Source organism: Cupressus sempervirens, chromosome 7, assembly GCF_028749045.1.
Source record: "Cupressus sempervirens isolate cs-2001-9-10 chromosome 7, ASM2874904v1, whole genome shotgun sequence".
In the NCBI taxonomy this organism is placed as follows: domain Eukaryota; kingdom Viridiplantae; phylum Streptophyta; class Pinopsida; order Cupressales; family Cupressaceae; genus Cupressus; species Cupressus sempervirens.
In genome coordinates, this window is record NC_143124.1 from 639,913,425 (window position 1) to 639,926,484 (window position 13,060).

The 13,060-nt window shown below is 35.3% G+C and overlaps 1 protein-coding gene across 1 annotated transcript; it reads right to left on the bottom strand.

Moving 5' to 3' along the window:
- Nucleotides 1–10,163: 10,163 nt before the first annotated feature.
- On the bottom strand, nucleotides 10,164–11,980 carry LOC149548308 (bidirectional sugar transporter SWEET3b-like). Its single transcript, XM_089792402.1, has 6 exons — nucleotides 11,830–11,980; nucleotides 11,681–11,717; nucleotides 11,377–11,599; nucleotides 11,125–11,286; nucleotides 10,906–11,025; nucleotides 10,164–10,806 (listed from the first exon to the last, which is right to left on the bottom strand). Exons 1-6 carry the CDS (start codon nucleotides 11,864–11,866, stop codon nucleotides 10,606–10,608), a joined length of 780 nt encoding a protein of 259 aa, XP_089648528.1. The 5' UTR covers nucleotides 11,867–11,980; the 3' UTR covers nucleotides 10,164–10,605.
- Between the last annotated feature and the right edge of the window lie 1,080 nt (nucleotides 11,981–13,060).

A 13,060-nucleotide genomic window follows, 5' to 3' on the forward strand; every position in this document is an offset into this window, starting at 1 on the left:
GGGGTGTGAATCAGTATTCTACAAACTTTTTCCCACAACTGAATATTGTTAATTACTTTATAACTTGCATATGAAAGTAAACCAAAAAATTTTAACAACAAATATAACCATACACGTAGAGAATTCATAACACCAGCCTAATGGTGATTATACCCACAAGATGATTCACTAAACAAAAGGATCCTATTAAGGATATTGACTATGTTAGGAGTCTGTGAAATACATATACCATCTCAAGTCCTTGTTAGAGGACTAGGCCATGTCAAAAGCCTCAAAACTATTAGGAGTTTCTTCAAACTTGTTTGGAGTTGGTAGATCAAATATAATATATACAAGAAAATCCTAGTGCCCTAACATGCAATTAAACAATTCAATTCTTTACAAGAATAGTTATACATAATATACTTTATGTCAATTGTATTTTGTGCTTTCTCTAATCATACATTAGATGTAGTTCGCTTATCATCTCATTGACTTTATATCAATCACAAATATTGTATAGATCATACATATGTCACACACTTACCTTCACAAGATAATATCTATTCTTATACCTTGTACATTCATAATTCATTCCTTAGTTAGCCTTCATGATTTTACATGCTTGGCATAATATAAAATAACTTATGGAATAATATCCACATAGTTAGCTCATCATGACTTAGTAATTATGATGGGGACACAACCCAAGAACAAAATGGACACAACAGAAAAGGGAAATCGTATTAACTAAAAAAAAGCTAGTACATTCAGTATAGAGAAAATAAAATTCAAAACATGCCCTAAGGGCTTACAATAGCATAAATGTGGAGATAATTTCTCCTCTCGGTACCTCCTCTCAAACTCCACTCCGAACTGCCTTTTACAATGCCAGAAATCTCCTTAAATAGACCTCGAAGGGTTAAGGACTAGGAGAACATTCTCGAAAGTGCTAGTAGGCATCCACCGACCAAATAAAAGGTTCCATAAGCTGTGTTAGAAGTCGGCACAAATCTAGAAGAATCCAAAAACGGTCATCAAACTTTTGGGAGGCATAACTTTTGAATCGTAGCTCCGATTGACGAACCGTTTACATTTTCGGAGAGCTCTCAAAGTGCTCTATAGCCCTATGGACCAGCTTTTCTTGTCTTCCATTTTTTGGCCCTTTTTGAGGTCATTTAATGCCCCTAACCTGACTTTGAAGCATTCTTAAGAGGTCTCCAAAACTCAAAAAACTGCAATAACTTTCAAACCGTGGGGCCTTTTGACCTAATTCTTTTTTTGGAATGCTCTAAATTACAATTACATTCATCTAGCCAATTTACACCTCCTAGTTCACCAAACTAATGGCCCAATTACATGCTCCTATTTTTTTTGAGATTTTCTAGCACACTGATAGTGGAACTGTGAGAGTTAGAAACTTTATTTGACCCAAATGGGTATCCAAAAATGAAAAAACATGAAACAAAAACTAAGTCTAAGTACATTTTTTTGGGTGACACAGGATTGCCCTTATACCTCTGGATGCTCCTGCATCAGACACCCAAGGTAGATTGAAAAGTGACCCTGTCACTTTATGAATGGTAGAGGGAATCCCAAATGGGAAACCTCAGCTGCTAAAATCCAAGTTGAGTCCTCGATCAGTCATCCTTTCCATTTGACCAAATACTCTTCATACTGCCTATTTCTGGTACTCCTACCCACATGATGATCTAGAATGTCTTCTATCTCCTCCTTCGTAGAAGTAGGAATTGGACATGACTCTAACACTAGCTCCTCATCTGCACCATCATCATGATACTTTGTTAAATCTGCAATGTTGAAAATGGGAGAAATGTGAATACCATCTGGCAGCTCCACTTCATATGCATTTCCTGAGTCATGTTTCTTCAAAATTTTGCAGGGGCCAAATTTTTTCATTTTTAGCTTGTTGTAACTACCGGATGGAAATCTTTCTTTTCGTAAGTGCACCATGACTAGATCCCCTACTTGGAATTCCTTATGTCTTCTCCTTTGATCAGCCCTAGATTTATACTCTTGATTCATCTTGGTAATGTGTGCTTGAACCTCCTCATGTAGATGCTTGATATGTTTAGCAAATTCCTCAGCTTCAGCACTTGTCCTCTCCCCTTGTTCTATCTTCCTCAATTCTGGTGCAGTCCTTGGGCTATTCCCATATACAATTTGGAATGGTGATTTTTCAGTACTCCTATTTATAGAGTTATTGTAAGGAAACTCTGCTTGTGGTAGAATCAAATCCCATCCCTTGGGCTTATCCCCAACTAAACATCTCAGCAAATTGCCTAGACTTATGTTTACCACTTCTGTTTGGCCATCAGTTTGCGGGTGATGCATGGAATTGAATTTTAGGTCTGTTCTCAACTTCTTCCACAATGTCCTTCAGAAATACCCCACAAATTTAGTATCTCTATCAGAAACTATACTCCTTTGGAGACCATGTAGTCTCACCACCTCTCTAAAGAACAAGTCTGCAATATGGACAACATCATGAGTTTTGTGGCATGGAATGAAATGTGCCATTTTGGAGAACCTATCAACCACCACAAATACTATGTCATTACCCCTTTGTGTCCTCGGAAATCCAAGAACAAAATCCATACTTATGTCCTCCCATGGCCTTGATGGAACAGGCAATGTCTGATATAGGCCAATATTGTGACTAAACCCCATGGCAACTTGACAAACCTGGAAACTCTGTACAAACTTCTTCACATCCTGTGAAATTTGAGGCCAAAAATAATGTTCTCTAAGAATGGCAATGGTCTTATCTCGACCAAAATGGCCTGCCATCCCTCCACTGTGTTTCTCCTTAATCAAATTTTCCCTCATGGAACTCCTTGGAATGCACAATTGATTACCCTTGAACAACATGCCATCTTGAATCAAATAGTCTAACCACTTGGTTCTATCTACAACAACAGGTTCTTTACAAGCTTTCCATGCTTCAGAAAAATCAGGATCCTTAGGGTACAAATTTTTGAGTTCATCAAACCCAACTACTTCAACCTGCATTACTGTAAGCAACAATTATCTCCTACTTAGTGCATCTGCAACCCTGTTAGATTTTCCACTTCTATGCTTCAACACAAATTTATAGCTCTGCAAGAACTCTACCCACTTCATATGCCTCTGATTCAATTTACCTTGGCTATTTAGGTACTGTAATGCATGATGATCAGTATACAAGACAAAGTCCTTTGGCAATAAATAATGCCTCCATTTCTTTAAGGCCTGAACTATTGCATAGAACTCTTGATCATAAATAGAATACTTCTTCTTTACATCATTCAATTTTTCACTAAAATATGCAATAGGCTTACCTTCTTGGCTTAATACAGCCCCAATAGCGCTATCACTAGCATCACAATCCACTTGGAACACTTTTCTAAAATATGGAAGTGCCAACACAGGTCGTTCTGTCACCTTCTTCTTCAGCAATTCAAAACTTCTCGCAGCTGTTGCAATCCATTTGAACTCTTTTCTATCCCCTCTTATTGTATCAGTTAGGGGTGCACATATGCCACTGAAATTCTTAATAAACTTCCCATAGAAACTAACTAGACCATGAAATGATCTTACCTCAGTAGCAGACCTTGGAGTAGGCCATTCCAAGATGGCTTTTACCTTCTCTAGATCCATTTTGAGACCTTCGGGTGATATAACAAACCCCAAATAGACTAATTCCCTTTTTGCAAAGATACACTTCTTTAGATTAATTAATAGTTTCTCTTCCCTTAGCCTTTCAAGGACACTATGAATATGCAATAAATTTTCTTCCACAGTCTTGCTGAAAATTAAAATATCATCCAAATAAACAATAACAAATTTTCCCAAGAACTTCTTAAGTACCTCATTCATGAGCCGCATGAAGGTGCTTGGGGTGTTCGTCAATCCAAAGGGCATGACTAACCACTCATAAAGACCCTTCTTGGTCTTGAAGGCTATTTTCCACTCATCTCCTTCTCGAATCTGTATCTAGTGATAACCACTCTTCATATCTATCTTTGTGAAGTACTGAGCTCCACTCAAGCAGTCCATAAGATCATCCATCCTTGGCAAAGGAAACCAGTACTTGATGGTTATCCTATTTATAGCTTGAGAATCTGTACACATCCTCCACTCTCCATCCTTCTTTGGTGTGAGTACTGCAGGTACTGCACATGGACTCAGGCTCTCTCGAATCAAGCCCTTCCTCAACAGATCCTGAACCTGTCTATTTAGCTGCTCTATTTCAGTAGGAGTCATCCTGTGAGTAGCCTTGTTAGGAAAACTAGCTCCTAGAATTAGATCTATCTGATGACTGATTTTCCTTACTGGTGGCAATCCATCTAGAACATTATCAGAGATAACATCTCCAAATTCCCTTAGTAAATCTGAAACTTCAAGTGGTATTTCACTACTACCTTCTTTATCTTTCCTAAGAATCAAAGCATAGCACATATGATGATGTTTCATGCCATCTAAAAACTTCCTTTCATCAACAAGAAAAATCCTAGCACTGCTACATACCTTTTCACCTTCCTTTTTCATGGGCTTCAATTTGTGGCGAACTCCATCCTTTGTTAGAGAGTATGTGTTTGCATGTCCATCATGTACTGCATGTCTATCAAACTGCCATGGCCTACCCAACAATAGATGGCAAACATCCATCGAAATAACATCACAGAGAACTTCATCATGGTAACTCCCAATTTTGAATTTCACTAAACATTGTTCACTTACTAGGACCTTATGATCATCTTTTACCCAAGCAATTCGATAGGGCTGGGGATGTTTCTCCCTCTTGAGCTTCAGCTTAGAGACCATCTCTTCTGAAACCAAGTTATCAGTGCTACCACCATCAATGATCATGTCACAACATTTATCCTCACACTTGCATCTGGTACGCAACAAACTCCTCCGTTGTCCTCGTTCAATCTCACCACTTAGTAGGACTCTTTCATTTACCAAGGTCTCTCCTCTTTTTGCATCCTCTGAATGTGATGATTGTGCATCCTCATCTGCATGAGCAACCCTAGTTTGGCCCTCAGCTCTCCTATCTGTCCTTCTTTGTCGTTGAGGGCATTCAAAGGCACGATGACCTTCTTCATTACAATGGAAATAGGTACCACAAAAGCCTCCTCTTCCTTGTCCACGTCCTCTACCTCTTCCTCTCTAATTTCCAAAGTATTGATCATGGGAGTGGTTGAAACCCTCATTCCTCTGGTTCCTGCTAGTACCCACATCTTCATTTTAATTTTGGGTTTCATTGTGGCCTCCAGATGATCTACCGCTTCTCCTTCCTCCTTGACCGCACCCTCTTTGTCTTCCTTCAAATCTTTTATTCAACTTCTTTTCAACTCATAGGGCAAACTGGTATGCCTCTTCAATGCTGGTCATTCTTACCAGACTTAATTCCTCCTAGATGCTAGGTCGCAACCCACTGATATAACAAGCAACCTTCTCCTTATTTTCTTTTGCATGCCCCGTTCTAATCAAGAGTCAGTAAAATTCCTCTGTATATTCTTGGACTGATCTTCCTGCTTGCTTTAACCCATACATCTTCTTAAACAAATCAAGCTCGTAGTCCACAGGAATGAACTACTTCTTCAATTTGTCCACCATGCGATCCCATCTTGTGATCTTCTCCTTTCCTCTTCTGTTTCTTTCCAATTGGGCCTCTTGCCACCAGATTTTGGCATGGCCTTTCATTTTTGCCTTTACAAACTTAACCCTATCTGGGTCCCTAATATCCTCATACTCAAAGTATTCTTCTAGTTCATTGATCCAATCGATCAACTCATCTGGTTTCAAATTTCCTGAAAATACACCCACTTCAATTGTAGGTCTTTTCCCAAACTTAGTAATGGCCCTAAAAAGCCTTTCTTCTGCATGATTCATAACTTCGCCGTCAAATTCCCCTTCTGGTCCCATTTCATCTTCTTCGTTGTCATCTTCACTTTCATCACCTGTGGCCACAATTGCTCCTCTACGGAGCTCCTCCTGCAATGCTTGTACCTGCCTTTGGAGGGCTCTAACCTCCTCAGGATTAATAGCTCTGGCCCTTCCGCCACACTCTCTTCGTGGAGGCATCTTCTTAACTCAAACCCACAACCACATAGTCCTGGTGCAAACCACCTCACAGTCGGCGCTCTATCTACACACTCAGAAAAACCAGCTCTGATACCACTTGATGGGGACACACCCCAAGAACAGAATGGACACAATAGAAAAGGGAAATTGTATTAACTGAAAAATAAGCTAGTACATTCAGTACAGAAAAAATAAACTTCAAAACATTCCCTAAGGGCTTACAATAGCATAAATGTGGAGATAATTTCTCCTCTCAGTACCTCCTCTCAAACTCCACTCCGAACTGCCTTTTACAATGCCAAAAATCTCCTTAAATAGACCCTGGAGGGTTAAGGACTAGGAGTACATTCTAGAAAGTGCTAGTAGGCATCCACTAACCAAATAGAAGGTTCCAGAAGCTACGTTAGAAGTCGGCACAAATCTAGAAGAATCCAGAAACGGTCATCGAACTTTCGGGAGGCATAACTTTTGAACCGTAGCTCTGATGGACGAACCGTTTACATTTTCGAAAAGCTCTCAAATTGCTCTATAGCCCTATGGACAAGCTTTGCTCGTCACCCATTTTTTGGCCCTTTTTGAGGTCATTTAATGCCCCTAACCTGACTTTGAAACATTCTTAGGAGGTCTCCAAAACCCAAAAAACTGCAATAACTTTCAAACCGTGGGGCCTTTTGACCTGATTCTTTTTCTGGAATGCTCTAAATTACAATTACATTCATCTAGCCAATTTACACCTCCTAGTTCACCAAAATGATAACCCAATTACATGCTCCTATTTTTTTCAAGATTTTCTAAAACACTGATAGTGGAACTGTAAGAGTTGGAACCTTTATTTGACCCAAATGGGTATCCAAAAATGAAAACACATGAAACAGAAACTAAGTCTAAGTACATTTTTTTGGGTGACATAGGATTGCCCTTATACCTCTGGATGCTCCTACATCAAATTATTTTGTCACCAAAATAATTCCTAAAGCCATACAATCTAATTCACTCCTATACTTTGTTCTGAACTTTTTACTACCTATACTAGTATTATAATCATATCTCGTATCATACTATCCATACACACCTACACACTGGTATATGTCATCATGATACTATCATAGAACTTTTGTCAACTGCTCATAAGCTAACTTTAATGAGTCATTCATACACATCACATCTGCTCTTTGTGCTATTGCAAACTGTCTAACACTTAGATAATTTTCTATCTCTAAATGCATAAATGAAATGTTGAATATATGTTGCCATAAATGACAACTCTCAAAACATCTAGCTAACCATATTTCCAAGAAGTTTAGTATTATTCTTAGCTAGTTCCTTGTTGGGAATCTAGTTTTTTTGTCTCTCTTTCCAATGCAGTTTCAAACTCTGGGTCTTTATTGAACAACTTTATGTAATATTTTTCTCAAAGTTTGAGGTTCCCTTTCAAAAACTTTTTTTTATCTTAATCTAAAACAAATTTAGAAGCAACCTATCATACCTAAATATAAGGAGTTTTCCATATTTTCCTATGCAAAAAATGAAGCTCCAAATTTTTGAATAGAAAAAGAATGTGCAATATTACAATATACTTGTTTGTTAATTTAGAAAATAAAAAAATGCACAAAAATTAAAATGTTATTGCAAAGCATAAAGTAAACTAATTAAATAATTAAATATTAACTAAAGCTTAAAATTTTATATGATAAAAAATGAAAAAATATAATATACAAAAAAATAAGTTGAAGTTATAATTCCTAAGTTAAAGTAAATAAATTAAAATTGATAATATTGGCAAAAACTATAATGAATTTCTCAATGCCTTGGAAAATACTAGAGATGGCTATTAAAGCAACAAAACACATAAGAAAAATGTAGCTAAATTTTTGAGGTTTCAAATATCATATATCTTAAAAGTAAATAATTTTTGACCATAGAATTAATAATTTGAAAGATGTGAGAGTTTAAATATGATATATTTGAAAAAGAGAGGGAGAAACTAATGACAAAATTAACATGGTGAAAGATAATTAATTCTGCATAGAAACTTTGTAGAATTTGGGTAGAAATTTATGTTGAAAATAGTCATTAAAGGAAGGTTCTCAAAAGAACATTCTGATGAACCTAGAAGTCAAACTTTTACTCTAAAATGCTAAAAGGAAAATATTACTAAGAGTGTCATAAGTTCAATGAAAAATTAAAATAATAAATTAGTGACAAAGAAATTTCATTTCCCTAAATTTAAATACCTCTAGAATGCTATGCTAACTGAATCAATAATGATAGCAATGAATTAGAGAAAAAAAAATCAATGTGTTTCCCTGAATTGAAATCCCTCTAAAATGTCTTTCTATTAACATAACTTCTATACGAAGCTCCAAGAAAAATGGTATCGAAACCCATGTCTATTTTCAAATTGCTTCGTGAATTCAGCCTTGGAATTAGTAGCCACTTCACCTTGATTTGTCAAATTTATAAGAGCAGGGTGTTTAATATGGGATTGTTTACTTCACAAAAAAAAAAGGTGCACAAGAAGAATTTCTATTCGTTGAAGCTCAATCAGCCAACATGCAACAAATCTAATGCCTACAAAAACATAACATGTTCTAGAATATGGAATTTCCAGAACTTCACAAAGCTTATAAATTGAAGTTGATGAGGCACTTATGTTTCAATTCTCCGTTTTTTTTAATAAAAAATAATTTTTCTCATTTTTCCAACCAAAAAAATTATGAAAAATTATATTTTTAAATTTTTAAAAATCTATATTAATAATTAATGTCGATAGGCATTCTACAATGGCAGAATGGGTAGAGTGGAATGGTGTGAACGTGTTAATGTTAACTTTTATTCTTCTAGGTTAAATTTGACAACCATCTACATGTCAAAAGTTTAAATCTTATTATAAACAAAATATACTTTTAAAAATAATTTAATAAATGCCACATGAAATGTTTGTTTAAATTATAATATTTGGAGATATAAATCATCCACTTTTTTAGAAATTAAAATAAAAAGCTTAATTAGTGAAAAACTAAATAAATGGAGATAAAGGAAATATAAATAATGTTAGATGTAGTAAATTAAATTATAATTATTGTGTAGTGGATATCTATCGACATTTCTTTAAATAGATTTAAGGTTAAATTTGACAACCATCGACACGTCAAAATTTTAAATTTAATTATAAACAAAATATATTTTAAAAAATAATTCAATAAGCACCACATTAAATATTTGTTAAAATTATAATGTTTGGATCTTAGAAGATATAAATCATCAATTTTAAAAAAAATTAAAATAAAAAATTTAGGTTAGTGCAAAAAAGTAAATGAAGATAAAAGGAAATATAAATAGTTTTGGGTGTGGTAAATTAAATTTTAATCATTTTGTAGTGGATATCTATCGGCATTTTTTTAGATAGATTTATTTAAGATATCTATACTAGTTAACTATAACATTTCTATTCACAAAAATTAATTGTTTGTTTCTATTGGTTAATTGAATAGGTCAAATAAAAAAATCTACACTAAATGTAAGCAAAGCTATAGGAATTAATAATAATATAATAATATTTAGTTTTTCGAAAAAATGATGTACATTCAATTAAGACAACTTCCGATAGTTTTGATTACTCGACTTAATATTTATTTACTTTTTAATAAAGAAACGTGACATACTTTTCGAAGCACTAATATCTTCAACTATTTGTGCTTTATAATGTAAATTAGGTTAAGAATACCTTAACCCATTATAATGATCTTTTAAATAATGATTGTGCATTATCGAAGCATCATATTAAAGAATAGAGTACATCACCTTTATAAACAAATAAGTGTCACGGCATTCGATTCCCCCGTGCTACCGAACTCTCGCATTGGGATTTTTTTTAATATACTTGTTTCATTTACAGGTCAGTGCACCATTTTTATAAGGCTAACGTACGTCAAGAAGTTCTATAAAATGTCATTCTCGCTAAAATGCATACACGGGGCCAGATCATGCATACTATTTTAGCTAAGAATTTTCATTAAAAAGATTTTGAATAGATTTTTGTGAACAGTCTATGAAGTGTACCACGTCGCCTGTGGTCAAATCAAGAGGGCTTTTGTTAGATGGAAAGATGATGAATTTCTGAATTAATTACAATCATTCAAGGATTGCCGGCAATGGCATCCATGTCACACCCACTCAAAATCTAATCAGACCATCCATCTTTAAGATAATGGTATGATTGAATCAATAATGGAAGCTCACTAGTATACCCAATGACAATGACAGTTAGAAATTGCTAGAAGAAAGTTGAATACATCATAAGAGCTAGTAAGCTTCCTAATATACCAAATGACAAGATGGATTCTAAAGAACACATAACTAAGTAAAACATTACATAGGATTACAGAAAGTTGATAGAAGGAAATGGGACGGTTTAAACATCATACTAGGTTTTATTCTAAGATTAAAAGTATTAAATAGTCAAGCTTAACTTTCTCCTTAGTGTATGATGTCTAAAGATGGCCGAAGGAAATTTAAGTTGCTTAATCATTATCATGGTTGTTCTTTCTTGATTCCATCCTCCTCCGTGCCCACTGGTAACTTTTTCCTCTCCATTGAAGAAGATGGATATTCTTCCATTTTGCATTCCTCCAAACTCAAGTTGTTTGATTTGCACATCCCTTTGTTGTTTCTATAAATGCAGTACAATACCAGTTGAACAATTCCCAATGGACAGCCTATCAAATTTGGAGTCTGCAAGCCAGAAGCATTCATATTAATGAATATAAAAGGGACAAAGCATATCTTTGAAACATTAAAATAAAAAACTGAAGGATGTCAATGTGGTATTACAGCAATGAAGGCGTCTTTGCCTAAAACACCATAGATCATCCACAGGGTACTGCTGAGAAAGCCAAAGAGTGACAAGTAGAATGGCATGAACTCCACACTTTTTGTTTTAATCACCACCTTCTGCAATATATCAAAGCCAAAAAAAATGGTGCACAAAACATATATAGTATCGAACCCTAAGAAAAAAAAAGGACAAAAGAGACCACTTGTTATACTCACCAGAATGACAAGTGGGGAACCGTACATTCCAATGGTTGATATTATTCCCACGATGCCCACCAAGAACTTGCGAGACTTATGTTCATGAAGACCAAAAGTGGACACCATTGCCATTATTGTGAACAACACTAGCACAGCTACAACCATCCTCACCACTTTGAGCTGAGAAATTACCAAAACTAAACTTAAACATAGGAGAAATAATACCCAAAAGATAACTATAAATATGTACCCTAGCCATGTGGTGTATACCTTGGCCTTGGGAGGGGCAAGGAATAGGTATGTGCAAATGCAAAAGCACTCTGGGATAATGCCAGCGCCATTGACAGTAGAAACAAGAATGTTTTCCCACCCTTTACTTACCAAAGGCATACCATACCAAGTATAAATAAAACAGTTGAAGAGAGCAATCACATATGGGGTGCATGAGTACCGCCCCACTGATTTTTCTCTTATCACCTTCACGAATGTAAGGCTGCCTCAAAGATGATAAATCTCACCCCATGTATTGAATAATAAAAGCTCAGTACAAGATGTGGCAAATAAAACTACTTACATTGGCGACATGTACATAAGAAGTGAAGTACAGTTTCCTGTCATCATGGTATAAAACAGTCATGGTAAACTAGTATGCCCTAAACAAGAACACATAAATTAAACAAAACCAAACACAATTCCCCACAAAGGAAAGAGAAGAGGAGAGACCTAATATTCCCACAGCAAGACGCATTTGTTTCTCCATCTTGATGGCCTGATGGGAGTATTTGTATTTGATGAGTTTGTAAGCTCAGATGCGTAGATTTATAAGCATAGCCTCATACCTGCAAGCTTTCTTTAAGGCAGCTGTAAGCAGGAACGCACAAGTTTGTTTAGCATGGCCCCACAAGCTTTAGTTCTACAAGGACGAAGAAGATGACATCTTGCTATTTATGGCTTATAATAAGTCGACAAGTGGGATCACTTCTCTTTATAGGAGTCAGATAATCTGAACTCCACTCCGTTTTGGACAGCTATTTCCTCAAGCAGCCGCCATGATGAAAAATCAGGCTAACAAGCCTAACAATGGCATCCACATCAATTCTAGAATCATGGACAACCGAAAGTTATTTCCGTACTCGGTTCAGCATATGATTCTATGTGTGTGTATCAGAGCTGTTGGGGCTCATTAGGGTCGTGGTCTCTTGCTCCTATTATTATAAAGGCTAAAAATTATATCTTTTGTCTGGATGTGTGGGGGATATTAAGGTTCTATGAACTAAATTACATATAAATGTGAAGGGTGAAGGAGAATAGGTTTTCACAAATTGTAATAACAATTAAGTTGGTGAGTCGTGTGATTGGAGATCTCTCCATATGATTTGAATGTATGTACATATTTTATATTTTACATTTAGTAGTTTCAAATAATAATAGATTAAATAATTTGGAAGAAATTTTTGAAAAGTTTTGATTATGGAAAAATATCTTTTGAAGGGACTCGAAACTCTAAAATAAGTGATTTAAACTAGATATAACAATACACAAAATAAACTAAAATAATAGTTCACAAGGAACATACCCTACAATAACTAGAATTGCAGCCCAAAATATACTAATCTAAGACAGAAACAAAAAGACATACAAAATAATCCAATGGCATAATAGAAAACCAAATGGAAACATAAAAGTATGCTAGATTCTTTAAGGTATCAACCATTTTGACATCCAGCTAGTTAATATTTAATGCCACCTCCATTAGCTCCTCCAAGTCTTCAAATGCTCTAAAAATATGTCTTTTCAAGCAATTCTCAATTCTCATACTTGGTCCAGATGGCTCCTTTCATCCTTTGTCTCTATCTAAATCTAAGTCCATGAATAGTTTATCTTAACTATCCTTCTCAAAATTGTCCACCATTGTCTTCTTACTATCTACTTTATTTTCCATAGCCTTGTGGCT